General features: G+C 42.1%; 1 protein-coding gene across 1 annotated transcript in view; it reads right to left on the bottom strand.

Annotated features, from left to right (window-relative positions):
- The window catches only part of LACTBL1 (lactamase, beta-like 1), a 27668-nt gene extending 13611 nt beyond the window's left edge, over positions 1–14057 (bottom strand). Inside the window, exons 1-4 of the mRNA XM_006883543.1 lie at positions 13997–14057; positions 6603–6712; positions 4576–4733; positions 3368–3606 (exon numbers count right to left, since the gene is read on the bottom strand). Of these exons, the coding sequence (XP_006883605.1) occupies positions 3368–3606; positions 4576–4733; positions 6603–6712; positions 13997–14045 (556 nt within the window). The 5' untranslated portion in view covers positions 14046–14057. The remainder of the gene's footprint in view (positions 1–3367; positions 3607–4575; positions 4734–6602; positions 6713–13996) is intronic.
- Positions 14058–15027: the final 970 nt, after the last annotated feature.

Here is a 15027-nt window from a genome sequence, read left to right as displayed (position 1 = left end):
TTTCCCATCACAATACATCTTTTCATTTCCTGGATACTGGTGCCAAGAGTGTTGACTGTGGAGCCAAGCAAACTAAAGCTGTGAACAATCTCAGTCTCTTCACCATCCAACCTGATGCTGCCAATTGGCCAGTGGTGAGAATCTTTGTCTTCTTGACATTGAGCCTCAAGCCATATTGGAGGCTACAGTCCTTGACCTTCTGACACAAGCACTTCAAGTCCTCCTCACTTTCCACAAGCAGGGTTGTGTCATCTGCATATTGCAGATTGTTGGTAGATCTTCCACCAATCTTGACCCCACAATCCTCCTCATAGAGCCCAGCCTCCTGGATAATCTGTTCTGCATACAGGTTGAAAAGGTATAGAAACAGGACACATCCCTGGTGTACGCCCTTCCCAATTTTGAACCATGCAGTGTTTCCTTGCTCTGTTCTGATGACTGTCTCTTGGTCCAAGTATAGGTTTCTCATTAGCACCATCAAGTGTTCTGGGATTCCCATTCTTCTCAGAGCCAGCCACAGTTTGTTATGATCCACACAGTCAAACACCTTTGCATAGTCAATGAAACACAGATATACATTCCTCTGGTATTCTCTGCTTTCAGCCAAGATCCATAGCATCCTTAAATATTATAACTTGAGACTTAAATTTGTTCTTTAGTTCCTTCAGCTTAAGAAATGCCAAGCAAGTACAGCCCTTTTGATTTTCGGACTTCAGTTCTTGTTCGATAATTTCCACACTCTGTTGGGTCACCTTTTTTTGGAATGGGAACAAATATGGGTCTCTTCCAGTCAGTTGGCCAGGTGGTTGTCCTCCAGATATCTTTGATAAAACTTGGTGAGTATATCCAGGGCAATACCTGCTTGTTGAAATATATCAACTGGTAAAGCAGCTTGAACTTTCTTCTTCATCACCACAGACTCTTGATCATATGTTGTTTCATGAAATTCTTCCTGTGTCAACCAATTCTTTTTTGTATTGTGACTCTGTGTACTCCTTTCATCTTATTTATTTATTATTATTTTGTACTGGTTTATTTGCAAAGTTCATGTATTGTTTTTCACACTGGATCTTTCCCATTTCCTTCACCTTCCCTTGCCATAAAATTGTGCAACCCTCTGATTAATATGCTCTCCCCTCGGCCCATCCTCACCCTCTGTTTCTACCCTCCTCCCACTTGGATCTTCCTTATGGGACTGAATTAGTTCACTTAGCATAATGTTCTCCAATCCCTCCCAAGTTAGGTAATAAGTTATAAAATCACTGCTCCTGCTGGGCTGGTAGAGAAGTGCAGCAATGAATGAATGGAAATCCAAATTCTCTGTAAATGTTCATTAAAATTATTTTTTAAAAAATCACTGCTCCTGCATTCTGCGTTGTAATCCATCATGTGAATGTACCCTAATTTTTCAATGCATTTGATTGTGGTTGGACATTTGGTCTGGTTCCATGTTCTTGCAATGGTAAATAACGCTGCTATGAACATTGGTGTGTAAGTCTCCGCTTGTGCCTCAGTTCTTATCCTCTCAGGGTATATTCCAAGCAGTGGAACTGCTGGGTCATATGGAATTTCTGTGTTCAGCTTTTTTGAGGAAGCACCAAATTACCTTCCAGAGTGGTGGTACATTTCATAATCTTATTTCCATCATCTTTGAATGTTTCCTGGATCATTCAGCATTCTGCCCACAGCATCCTTAAGTATTGCAACTCAAGACTTGAATTTTTTCTTCAGTTCCTTCAACTTAAGAAATGCTGAGTGAGTTCAGAGAGGGGGTAGGAGGCCTGATATGTTAAGCTGGGGGAGACATGAGGTGCCAGAGGAACAAAGAGATGGAATTGAGCTAGGTGCTAGCACGGCAGATTGAGGGTGGAAACAAAACACATGTGCCGAAGGGGTGGGCTCCCAGACCAATACCTGATCCTACCTACCTGCCTACTCTCATAAGCTCTTTTGGGTAAAATGCTCATCTGTCAAATATTGCTCTAAAGCTGTGCACCCAAATTAAGACAGACTAGGGAGAAGGATTGGCCATCCACTTCTGAAATAACAGGCCTTCTAAAACCCTATGTACAACAGAGCACACTTAGATTAGATTAGCAGATGTGGCACTGGAGGCTGATCCTTCATGTTGGAAATCGCAAAGGAGAAGGAACGTTGCAAACAGACCCTAATGATTGGAAAATGTAGTAGATGTTCCTTATTGCTCTCTAAACATATAATACAAACGTAAATTCGCATCAACGATGTATGTTGTTGTTGTTGTTGTGTGCCGTTGAGGTGGAACAGACTCATAGCTGACCCTCCAGTGGGTTTCCAGAGGTAGTTTCATCACATAAGAGGAGAATGCCCATCCTTTTCCCACAGAGCAGCTGGTGGATTTAAACCGCATGACTTTGGCATTGCAGCTCAGCTTCTTACCACTAGGCCCCAGAGCTCCTTATACCACTAATGTATAAGAGAGCCTATTTCTTCCTAGTCTCTCCAACTCTGTGCTCCCCATTTTCAGTTTTGCCTATCAGATAGGGGGGAAATGAATCTTGAGATAAGTTTTATTTTAAAACAATTTAAAAATAAATCTTTATTTTATATTGAGTTGCTTACAAAGTTTGTATACATTATGTTTTCCACTATCCTTCATTCACATTGTGTTTTACACAATCATTTCTATTCATTATATTTTATAAAATTAATCAACAGTGAACTATGCCCACCAATGCCCTGTCTTTCCAGATCCCCATCAAATCTTCCCCATTTCCTTTGCCCATCCCTCCTTCCACCCATCAAATTGTGAGACCCTATGATTTCCCCCTGCCCATCCTCACTCCTCTGCTCCTACCCTCCCCCTTTTTGATCCTCATAAACATTTTACTAATTATCTTTTGGGACAGTTTTATTTTATTGTGAATAAGGTTTTATATCTATTCATATTTTTAAATCTTTTTAAGAGCTATTTATATTTCATCTTATGGGGTCTACCCTAAAATGCCCTTTTCTTGTTGTGTTGATGGTCTTTATATTGATTTGTCAGAGCTCTTTTTATTTATAGTTAGGGCTTTATTGTAGAATTGTCTATTAATATTAATTTACTCTTGATCTATTAAACAGATCTTGACCTGTCAACCTGATTATCACCTCCTAGCTGATTTGCCTGCTAGATCTAAATTCCCAGTATTCACTTCTGCTTTTACCGTCTCAGATCTTTCTACTTCTAACCCACCATTCACCTCCCATAGGAGCAAATTGTGGTTAGTTCAGGAAGGTCTGGGAATGGGCTCGGCCTGGCTGGATGAGCACCCGCTCCTCACTCCCCCCCCAACCCCCGTCTGAAATGGTTTACACAGGGCTGGATAAGAACAGAGACTCCCACCTGAGAGCTGGCTGGCCATCCTTCGGAGGGTCACAGGTGAAGGCCTTGGGACTGGGCCAACCTCTTCCAGCTCATCTATCACGGTCTGCTGTTTGGACGCTGATGCCATGCCCAGTGGGTTTTTAATGGTGAAAGCACTGGCATACCGCTCCAGAGGGTCATCTAAAGAGGAGACAATTCCATCTTCCCACAGGCGGTACAACATGAGCACTGGAAAGATCTTGGAGATGCTGGAGATCCTGTACAGCGAGAACCAATGAGTCTTCAGCAGGCACCACCTCCCATCCTGTGCCTCTCTCTGCCTCGAGTTCCAGGAAAGCCCAGAATCCACCCTCACCCAGCATCTCAGGTAGGAACTCAGCCCCTGTAGAACTGCCTTCAGGTTGCGCTGAACACTTGAGCGCCTACCCTGTGCCAAGTCTTTCATCAGACACTACCCATTCTGGAACAGACCTGAGTGTGGATCACTCTTGTGTCTCTCAGCAGCCCTGTGGCCAAGATACTAGACCTTACCAATTTGTTATCTATAAAATAACTATACAGGAATAATGATAACTGTTTCAAAGTTTGCAGAAAGGAGGAAATGAAGTTGTGTAAAGTGCTTGCAGCATATCTGGTCATCAGTAAATGCTTACTAAGTGGCATTGACTTTGTACCTGGGGTAGAGTAAGTGTACTTCTAATGCCAGTTCCTAGTTCCCTCTGACCACCCCCACCCTATCCTACATTCCGCTAGCATCTCTGGAAGGGAGTATGTGCAGGTTGTATTGAAAATTTTGAAGACACTGCAGGCAGCATCCAGAAGAGGAGATCTAAGCATGAAGCAGAATGTCCTGAGCTGCTTCACTGCCTCTGATTCTGCCACTGCTGCTGACTGGCAGGGGCCCTTGGGGCTAGGGCCCAGGAACTTGTTATGGCAGGAGTACATGATGGGGCCTGTTGTTTAATGTGGGATATTTGGGGCAAAGGGTTATCTAGAAAAGAGTCCCTTCTGGCCTGTTACCCCTGTGGTAATCATGTTGGGTAATGATTGGTCCTCCCTGGACCTCAGTCTCTTTATCTTTTAAGATTGTGTTGAATTCAATAAATAGCCCTGGCATCATGGGCCCCCCAGCTATGGTTCTCTCCCTGAGTTTCCATATCTGCTAAGTCTACTTCCTCCTTCCATCCCTCGTCTCCTCCACAGCATCCCAGAGGGGCCCAGCTGACCGGTACATGGTGTACTCATTTGGGGGTCCAGAAGCTGGGTCTGAGCCATTCTTCTTCCCAAAGTTCCCCGTCCAGAGCACGGTGTCATTGTGGATAACAACTGCAGACATGGCAGCCATGCCTGGGGCAGACATCGCCTGGCGCAGAATCCCATCCACCTTAGGGGAAGGAAGTTCAGAATGTGGGTGCTGTGACCGGCCTCACCCACCCATACTCCTTGCATTTTGTCATTCTGCACATAGGCTCACTCCCTACCACACAACCACACCATACACACAGCGCTACCTGATTCTCCTCCACCCCTCCTCAAACTTCCAAGGGGAGCCCAGTGGGTCTCCAGACTTTGGCTTCGCAAACCATGCCCCATGAAGTAGGACCCTCAGACCTGCACCCCAGATTGAATCATAGCATTTCCCTTTACATCTGTTTTCTACATAAAGTTTCATTGTAAGATTTCTGTTTGAAGAAACAGTTCCTAAGCAAAAAGTGGAAGAAGCGTGTTAAAACAACTGAACCAGTCTAACCCTTGTTTAATTCCCAGGAAAGCCACCAATAGGTCCTATCTGAACCCCAGTGTTTGGAAATTCACTATTTTGAAAATGTCTAATTATTTATAAGGATGACCAATAGTGATCAAAGCAACAGCTAAAGATTTCCAGTGGCATAATGATTAAGAGCTTCACTAATAACTAAAAGGCAGTTCAAACCCACCAGCCACTACATAGGAGAAAAGGCCTGGCAATCTGCTCCCCACCCCAAAGTGGTTTTTACAGGCCCTGACCTGAGCTCTGATTGCCTGTCATTTCCACTCCACCTCTCCAAACCTTTTACTCGCCTCCTCCGTGATCAGATTAGTAAGTCTCCTCTTCTGTGGTGGTTGGAGAGACTGATGCACATAAAGGACTTAGCACAGCTACTAGTGCTCAGCAGAAGGCAGCTACAGTTGTTATTACTGCTTTTTCATTATTACTATGACCCCCTAGGAGCCACCTGGCACCTTCTGCTCGCTTTCCTTCATAAAAACTTTTCAGGCATCTGTACACAGGAGCTGTATCTCTCCTCAGTGGTTCACCCTCAGCAGTGAATAGTGAGATTCATTCTCCCCCGTCTGCCGTCTCACTCATGATAGTTCTATGTCCTCCACATCAAGCAACTCTTCATATGTCAATTGTGTGGCATTTGTGTGTGTCTCTCCTGAGGTAAGTTATCCCAGTCAGTGGTATCTGACCAGTGCAGACTTGCGCTGGCTGACACCTCCCTCAAGGGTTATGGCATTCTTCAGTGGCATAAGTTGTGATGACTATCCATGTGCATTGTGTGCATCATACTGCAAGGGACTCAGCTCGGTCACCTCCTCTTGTCTCACCTTTCCTCATCTCCACCTCTTCCAACCAGACTGAGTCTCGGTATACCCTGTACATGCCTCATACTCCCTGAGGCCTCTGGGCTTTTTGCTTTTATTCTACCTGGAGCACACCTTCCCTCCCCGCTTCCCTATATCACCTAGATCCCTCCTATTGTTCACATCTCAGATTACTTCTGCAGTTTTCCCAGGCTTCAAGTACAGTTCCTCTGCCCCCTTCAACTCCTACACTTTCTCTATCTCCTGTGCTATAAATATTTGTCATCTTGACTGTCCCCTTCACTTTTTTTTAAGGAAATCTCTTTTTTAAATTTTATTTTATTATTTTGTGTATGCTTACCATCAAATTGGATCTGATTTGTACAGGATGAGATTGTCCCTCTTTCTTCAGCAAAGCATCTGGTGGATTCAAATCACACACCTCCAGGATTGCAGCACAGCTTCTTGACATTAGGCCACCAGAGCTCCCTTCACTTCTAATCTACAGATTTCTGAGGGCAGGACAAGATCCTCTTCTACCATATTCCCAGAGCCTAACACTGAGCAGTTGCTTTAAAATATAAGTTGAATGAGTGAGTGTGTGAATGAAAGTCACTCCCAGTGACAGAAAGTGCTCCCCCCTTCATTCCCCACATACCCAGTTCCCTCCTGGGTCATCACTGACCTTCTCCAGGGCCTCCTTCAACACAGGGAGAGGGTGGGCCAGGGGCACAGGCTCAGGGTGCTGAGGACACATCCTTACAGGGGCAGACGTCACTTCTGGCCCCAGGGAACCTAGAAGAAGCATGTTAAATGGAGGACGGACAGAGATCAGATAAAAGTCTAGGAGTCAAGCTGGGGAGAAGGGGGAGATGGTAACAAAGACCAGAACCACTTCCTCGGTCTGTCTTCCTCGGTCTGCAATGGCCTTACCTGGGAGATGTCAGAGTACAGAGACTATCTGCAGAAACTGAGGAGCAGAGGGCAGAGTATGCCTGGAAGGTGAAGGCACAGTACCACCATTGCCACCACTGCTTAGCCTTCAAGATGCCAGATAGGCCATAATCCCTACTGTGTAGTCTCTGTGCTCCCTTCTCTCATCTAACTAGTTGCCAGCTTGCATGTGGTCAGTAGATTTGACAAGGGCCAGCTTTTGAGGGTCGGCTTAGCCATACCTGTCTGTGTGTCTCTCCCTTGTCCCTTATTCTATGTATTTGGATGGTTCAGGAGGTTGAATAGTGCCTCTCCTAAATCCATGGCCACACCGGGCCTCACAATATGACTGTCATTATTTGACTTATGTCCTCCTAAGATATATCTTTTAAAATCTGAGCTGCTATGCCTGTGGTTATATTCCTATTTGCGTTCTTAATTTTTTTTTCTTGTTCTGTACTGTCAAGTCAGATCCAACTGGCACAGAAGGAGATTACCCCTCCTTCTCCAGTGGAGCATCTGGTGTATTTGAACCACACTCCTACGGGATTGCAGTGCAGCTTCTTGCCACTAGGCCACCACTGCTCCCTATATTCCTATTTGGGGGTGGGTTCTGTTCATTACCTGTTAATACTCAAATGTAAAAATTATGAATGCACAAAGTCTGAATCTAGGAAAACTGGAAGTTTAAAATATTAAACAGAGCACATAAGGATTGAAATCTCAGGCATTAGTGAGCTAAAATGGACTGTTATTGATCATTTTGAGGCAGATAATTACATGATTTCATATGTTAGGATGACCAATTGAAGAGAGATGGTATCACATTCTTTGTAAAAGAGAACATTCAAGGTTGGTGCTGAAGTACAAGACTATTATTGATAATGTAATATCCATATGCATATAACAAAGACTTGTTCATACAACTATTATTCAAATTTACATACCAGCCACTACAGTAAAAGATTAATAAATTGAGGATTTCTGCCAACTTCTGCAGCTGGTATCCAGTTTGGGAAGATGTATAGAGCTGTCTGGAAGGTGTGCTTTCTTGTTTTGATTGAGGTTTTTGGGTGTAGATTTCCTTGTTTTTTGTTTTGTGCACAATTGGGTGTGAGCTGATTGGATTTGGCCTTATGTTCAAAAAAGTAGTTGTTCCCTGGGCCTGGCTTTAATTGGTTTTGGTCAAACATTTTTCTAAGTGGTATAACACTGGTCAATTTGCTGTAGGTAACTCATGGTTGCTGTGATGCTAAACACTGTGACATCAATATGCCACATGTGATAATAGTTACCCATGGAGGACAGTGTTTGGTGGAACTCCCAGATTAAAACAAGCTTGGAAGCAGGAGTGGCATCCTCTTCCAAAATAGCTTGCCTCTAGAAACTCTATAAATTTAGAGAAATGATAATAGTTATACAACAGTGTTCATATCTTTCATTCATAGGGTCACTATGGGTCATCTACGACTTAACAATAACAACCAACTTCTGTAGTTTGAAATTGATCAAACATGTAATCAATATTCATTAATGATAATTGGTAATTGGAAACACGAACTGGTCATTTGAAAATATGACCTTGGTAATAGAAATGAGGCAGGATATAATAAAATATCATTTGTATAGCCAATGACTTCATTATAAATAACTTTTCTAAAAAACAAAAGCCATTATACATGTTGTTATACATGGTGTCACAGTGTTTAGCATCACAGCAGCCATGAGTCACCTCTGTACAGCAAATGGACACACCACTTAAAAGAATGTTTGACAAAAACAATTAAAACCAGGCCCTTTGGCTTGGTAGCATCACTTTCTAGTTACTAGGCCAACAGAGCTCTCTCATTGTTGTTATTTAGTGCCATCGAGTCCTAGATGACTCATAACAACCCGATGAACAAAAGTCTTGACCACTTGTATAACTTTCACTGTTTCTCCAAGTTCATAGAGTTTCTGCGGCAAGCTATTTCAGAAGTGGATCCCACTGCTGCTTCCATTATACATGTAGACTTTGCCAGAACAAAGGAATCAATTTTATTACATCTGTGGGGAAGTTTAATGTCTTACATCAGAGCAAGGCCAGGAACCAACTGTAGACTACACCATGAATTGTACATATGTGAGTTTAGCTTAAAATTGAAGAAAATGAAAACAAGTCCATGAGAGTCAAACTATGACCTGGAGTATATCCCAAGTGAACTCAGAGACCATTTCAGGATAGATTTCATGCATTGAACATTAATGGCAGAAAAAAATAAACCCATAACAAAAACTCCAGATAAGTTGTAAAATGACACCAAGGACATCATACATGATGAAAGCAAAAGATCATTAGAAAGAAAAGACAAAAGTGGATGTTAGAAGAGACTCAGAAACTTGCTGTAGAACATAAAGAAGCCTACAGTGAAAGGAAGAAATTATGAAATAATAGAATTGAACGAAAGGTTTCAAAGGGGAGCTCTGGTGGCCTAGTGGCAAGAAGCTGCACTGCAATCCCAAAGGTATGCAGTTTGAGTACTCCAGTTGCTCTGCTGGAGAAGGAGGGGCAGTCTTTTCCTGTACCAGTCAGATCCAATTTGACCATACATGCACACAAAAAAAATAAAATAATAATAATAATATTTCAACGGGCAGCTCATGAAGACAGTTATTATAATAAAATGTGCAAAGATCTGAAGTTAAAAATCAAGAGAGAAGAGCACAATCAGCATTTACCAAGCTGAAAGAACTGAAGATTTTCAGGCCATGAGTTGCAATACCAAAGGATTCTTTAGGTAACTTTTAAACATATTACATATTGGATTATGCAAAGAATTTCTAAAGAAGGTAGAAGGAATACATAGAGCCACTGTACCAAAAGAATTGGGTGATGCTCAACCATTTTAATATGCACTGATGATTCAGAACCAATAGTATTGAAGGAAGACATCAAAGATGCACTGAAGGCATTGGTGAGAATCAAGGCTCCAGAAATTGACCGGGTACCAGCTAAGCTATTTTAGCCAACAGATGCAGCATTGGATGTGCTAACACGTCTCTGCTGGAAAAGTTAGAAGATAGCTATCTGGCCAGTTGACTAGAAGAGATTGATATTTGTGCCCATTCCAAAGAAAGATGATCCAACAGAGCACAGATGGTATAAAACAATATCTTTTATATCGCACACAAATAAAACTTTGCTAAAGAGAATTTTTTTAAATTACTGGATCAGGTGCATGAACAGGGAAATTCCAGAAATTCAAGCCGAATTTAGAAGATGATGTGGATGACGGCTAGCTGTGATGATGGAGCATGCTAAGAGCATTGTTCTGTCTGAAAACAGAATACCAGGAAGAATGCCTGTATTTTATTCAATATGCAAAGGCATTCAACTATGTGGGTCATAAGAAATTGTGGATAATATTGTTAAGAATGAGAATGTCAGAACACTTCATTGTGCTCGTGCAGGACCTGTACATAGATCAAAAAGCAGTTATTCAAACAGCACAAGCGAATACTGCATGGTTCAAAAATAGAAGAGATGAGAGGTTTTATTCAGTATGCAAAGACATTTGACTGTGTAGACCTGGCAAATTATGGCAAATACTGAGAAGAATGGGAATCTCAGAACACTTAATTGTGCTCGTATGAAATCTGTACCTAGACCAAGAAGCTGTTGTCCAAACAGAGCAAGAGAACGCTGCATGATTTAAAATCAAAAAGGTGTGTGTCAGGACTGTATCCTTTCTCCATGCCTCATCAATATGTATACTGAGCAGATCATTCAAAAAGCTGAAGAAAAATGTGGCATCAGGATTGGAAGAAGTCTTGTCAACAATCATTCAGGAAATGAAAAAAAGTGTCACATTAAGAAAGTCTATATAGTCAGAGACCTCTCCAAAGTGCTGAAGAGCAAAGATGTCAGTGTGCCTGATCCAAGCCAGGATCTTTCTAGTTACTTGCTATGTATGTGAGAGTTGGACAGCGAATAAAGTTGGCAGAACAAGCAGTGCCTTTGATTTGTAGTGCTGAAGAAGAATATTAAATATCCTATGGACTGTCAAGAGAACAAGCAAATATGTCTAGGAGAGGGTGCCGTCAGTTTACTCCTTAGAGGGAAGTATGGTGATACTTCATCTCATACACTTTAGGAAGGGCCAGTTCTTGGAAAAGGACATCAATCATGGGAAAGTGTAGGATCAGTGAAGGAGGGAAGAACCACAAGATGGACTGACATACAGCTAGGTCACCAGAGTTCCCCACAAATGTATAAACAAGTCCTTCATAATTTGGTACTTACCTGCTTATCAAATTTATTTACCTGTCATTTCCTGAGTGTCCTAATATTCAGTTATATATACAATTTGACATTTTCAAAATGCACCATTAATTTTTTTTGCACCATTATTCTTAAATATTTGTTTTAATAATGATCACTGCCTTTAAGTCTAGTGGGACAAAGCATTATTAAATAAGCAAATGCACAAATAAATATACAAATTAAAGTATAATATTTTTTGTGCAAGTAAATAATAAGGAGCCCTGGCAGCATAATAGGTTCAGTATTAGGCTGCTAATCCAAAGGTCAACAGTTTGAGGCCCCCAGTTGCTATGCAGAAGAAAAACAGATATCTTTTCACCTTGGAATCCTAATAGAGAATTGCAATGAGTCAGAATCAACTACCCAATATTTGGTATTTCTGTTTTGTTTTTCTTTTTCTTTATTTTTTAACCACTAATGTCTTTGTGTGCAAGTAATGGTGGTAAAGCACTACTCTGTGCATTGCTGTACAGAGGTAACTTGTGGTTGCTGTGATGCTGAACACTGTGACACTGATGTGCCGAATGTGGTAATGGGTACCCATGGCGGACCATGTTGGCTGGAGCTTCCTTTTTTTTTTTTTTTTTTTTTTTTTTTTTTTTTATTATTTTGTGTGCGTGTACCGTCAAATCAGATCTGACTGGTACAGGAGGATATTGCGCCTCCTTCTCCGGCAGAGCATCTGGTGGATTCGAACCGTGTTCCTCTGGGATTGCAGTGCGGCTTCTTGCCACTAGGCCACCAGAGCTCCCCCTTTGGGAGCTTCCTGATTAAAACAAACTTGGAAGCAGGAATGGCATCCTCTTCCATGATAGCTTGCCTCCAGAAACTCTATGAATGAACAGTGCTCAGGCCTTTCGTTCATAGGGTGGCTATGAGTTATCTATGATTAGACAGTACCTAACAACAACATCTTTGTAAAAGTAATCTGGAGGGTTTTTTCCCTTTATTAAAAAAAATCTTTCATCTTTGTGAAAACAATCAAATAAAATATAAATTTTAAAAAGATGGATTGACATAGTGAGTGTAACAATGAGCTCAACTGTGGCAGAGATGATGAGGATGGCACAGGATAGGGCAGGGTTCAGATCCATTGTTCATAGGGTTGCTATGGATCATATACAACCCAATGGCAACACTCATTACTAAACAGCTTTTGTAGCCTCGTTGGTAAGGAGCTATGCTGTCAACCCAAAGGCATGTAGTTCAAATCCATCAGCTTCTTCACAGGATAAAGATGGAAAGTTTCTTCCAGTGTGATTCACTGCCTCTGAAAACCAGAGGGGAGGAGGGTCAGCTATGAATCAGTTCAGGCTTGACAGTACACAACCATTTCTAAAGTGTGCCTGATCCAAGTATTTCCAGTTGTTTCCTCTGCATCTGAAAGTTGGACAATGAATAAGGAAGACCAAAGAAGAATCTATGCTTTTGAATTGTGGCATTAGAGAAGAATACTGACTCTATCACATGGACTGCCAAAAGAACAAACAAATATGTCCCAGAGAAGCACAACCATCATGATCCTTAGATACAGGGATGGTGAAACTTCATCTCACACACTTTGGGCATACTCTCAGAAGGACCCTGTTCTTGGAAAAAGACATCGTGCTAAAAAAAAAAAAAAAGAAGTGAAGGGTCGGTGAAATAGAGGAAGGCCCTTGACAAGATGGATTGACACAATGACAGGTTAGAGATTGTGAGGATGATGGCGCAGGTGAGGGCAAGTTCCAGACCTCTTGCTCATAGGATCACTGTGAGTTGTAGCTGACTTGACAGCCCATAACAACACGATAATACCAGTCAGCTATGTGTTGGTGGTTTAGTAGTTTGAGAAACATAAGCTTATAGGATATGCCAGCCTACCCTGCCCCCCTGCAGTCTATCTACTTGAAGCATCAACAAGCCACTGATAAAGGAATTTACCCTAGAAAGAAATAGTTGGAAAGGGAGAGGAGAGAGCTGGCAAGAAAAGAAAAGAAACCCTTTCTTCAAGTTATCTGTGTGATTTTTGGAGCCCAGCACACCTTGGTGAATACTGAGGCATCTGTAACATAGGATGTTGAAGAGAGGTACTGTCCCTACTTCAGCAGAGGGGACTCTGATGTTGACTATAATAATGAACCGGCGAGTTTTGCCCAGGACTGCAGACCATTGACAGTCTCACTGGTTCCATTGCAACAGAGGGCTTAGTAGACATCCTAGCCATGTGGCTTCTTGAAGGGTTTTAAGCAGTGCAGGAAATTGTTAATATAGTGGAATTGATGTCAATTCGTTACAACCCCATGTGATAGAGTAGAACTGCCCCATAGGACTTTTGCAGCTGTAATCTTTATGGAAGCAAATTTCCAGGGATTTCTCCTACAGCATTGTTTGGTGGACTTGAACTACCAAACTTTCATTTAGCAGCAAGGTGCTTAATCATTGCATCACTAGGGCCCCATCCAAGAAAGAGACACTCTATAAAGAGACAGGTGTTCTCCATGGATACCTCTGACACGTTCCTCTGAGGATACTGGATAACAGGGTATATGCGGTAGGAAGTTTTTGAAGGGAGGTTGAGCATGAAGATATTACCATGGAAGCTGATGGCTAAACTAAAGAGGCACTGTTTGCATTTTTATTGTGACCCTGAATTTTACTCCAAGGCTGGACAGCTTAAGGAAACCTTTTAATGTTAAAATTCTCATTTCAAGCACAAGGGCATTGAGGCACGGAGAGACCACATGACTGTACTGCACACTTACAACCAGGATGGGGTCAGAGCTTCAGAATCTATACCTTACGGACCTCTCCTACTTCTTGGGTAAGCAGTGGCAAGTAAAAAACCAGGAGCAGAAACTTACTAGCTTTCAGCTTAGGGAGATGATACTGCCACAGGAAACAGCCAGTCATGACCACTGAGAGCAGGAAGAAGAAACTGCAGGAGACTGGAAAAAGCCACTTCTTGTATACTTTCAGCAGCCTGGGTTGCTGGACCATCTGGAGCAAGGGAAAGACACAGGCCATGGCACCCATAGGGATCAGTGGAGGGGACAGATGAAAGGACTCGTAACCTGTCCTCATATGCCCCATGCCTTGGGAGCCCCAGCTATGGAGTCACACCTGTAAGCTCAAAGCCCTCCTAATGGAACCCTTTCAACACTTCTGCCATGCATGTACACCCACATCTTGATGCCTTTTCATAGTCTCTGCTCTCCCTGTGTACTCAGTGAAATCTCTTAAGACCTCTGAATGGCATCTTCTCCGTGAAGACTTCCCCAGCTGTCTTCAGCCATGTTCCCTCACATAGCACTTGGAACAAGCCTCTAAAACAAAAATTAAAATAAACCAGTTAGTTGCTCCTGGTGATCACATGAGTTGCAAAAGTGCTTCATAGAGTATGCTTCCTAGGCTGTGACCTTTAGGAAACATCTCCAGGTCTTTCTGCTAAGGAGCCTCTGGATCTTAATCAAATATTACATTATCTCATTCACGCCTATCTCTTTCTCAAAAGCTCCTCTTTCATCTCTACTCCTCAACCACTTGTGAGTTCCTCCACCTTTCCTCTTTCTCTGCCCTTTTAGTGTGATACACAAATAATTCCTAGGTGATAAAAGACCAAGATAGAAATTGAAAAGAATACATCACTAAGGATCCTACAGGTATTAGTAACTTGTTGCCAATGCACATGATAATTTAAATAGAAAAATTCTTTTAAAGGCACAATCTCCAGATTATCTCATGCACAGCAGTAACATTTAGTACATTATGTACTAAATTATGTACATTATAAACATTATGTACAACATTTAGATAACAGAGATGGCAAAGGAGGTTGAGTTTTCAAGCATGGAAATACAAAGGAAGAGGAACAGTTGTAAGCAGACACTGGTGA

The sequence above is a fragment of the Elephantulus edwardii genome, unplaced genomic scaffold, assembly GCF_000299155.1.
Source record: "Elephantulus edwardii isolate Elephantulus edwardi_28Jun2011 unplaced genomic scaffold, EleEdw1.0 scaffold00028, whole genome shotgun sequence".
NCBI lineage: Eukaryota > Metazoa > Chordata > Mammalia > Macroscelidea > Macroscelididae > Elephantulus > Elephantulus edwardii.
Note: the sequence above shows the minus strand (reverse complement) of the source record. Positions and strands in the feature narration are given on the sequence as shown.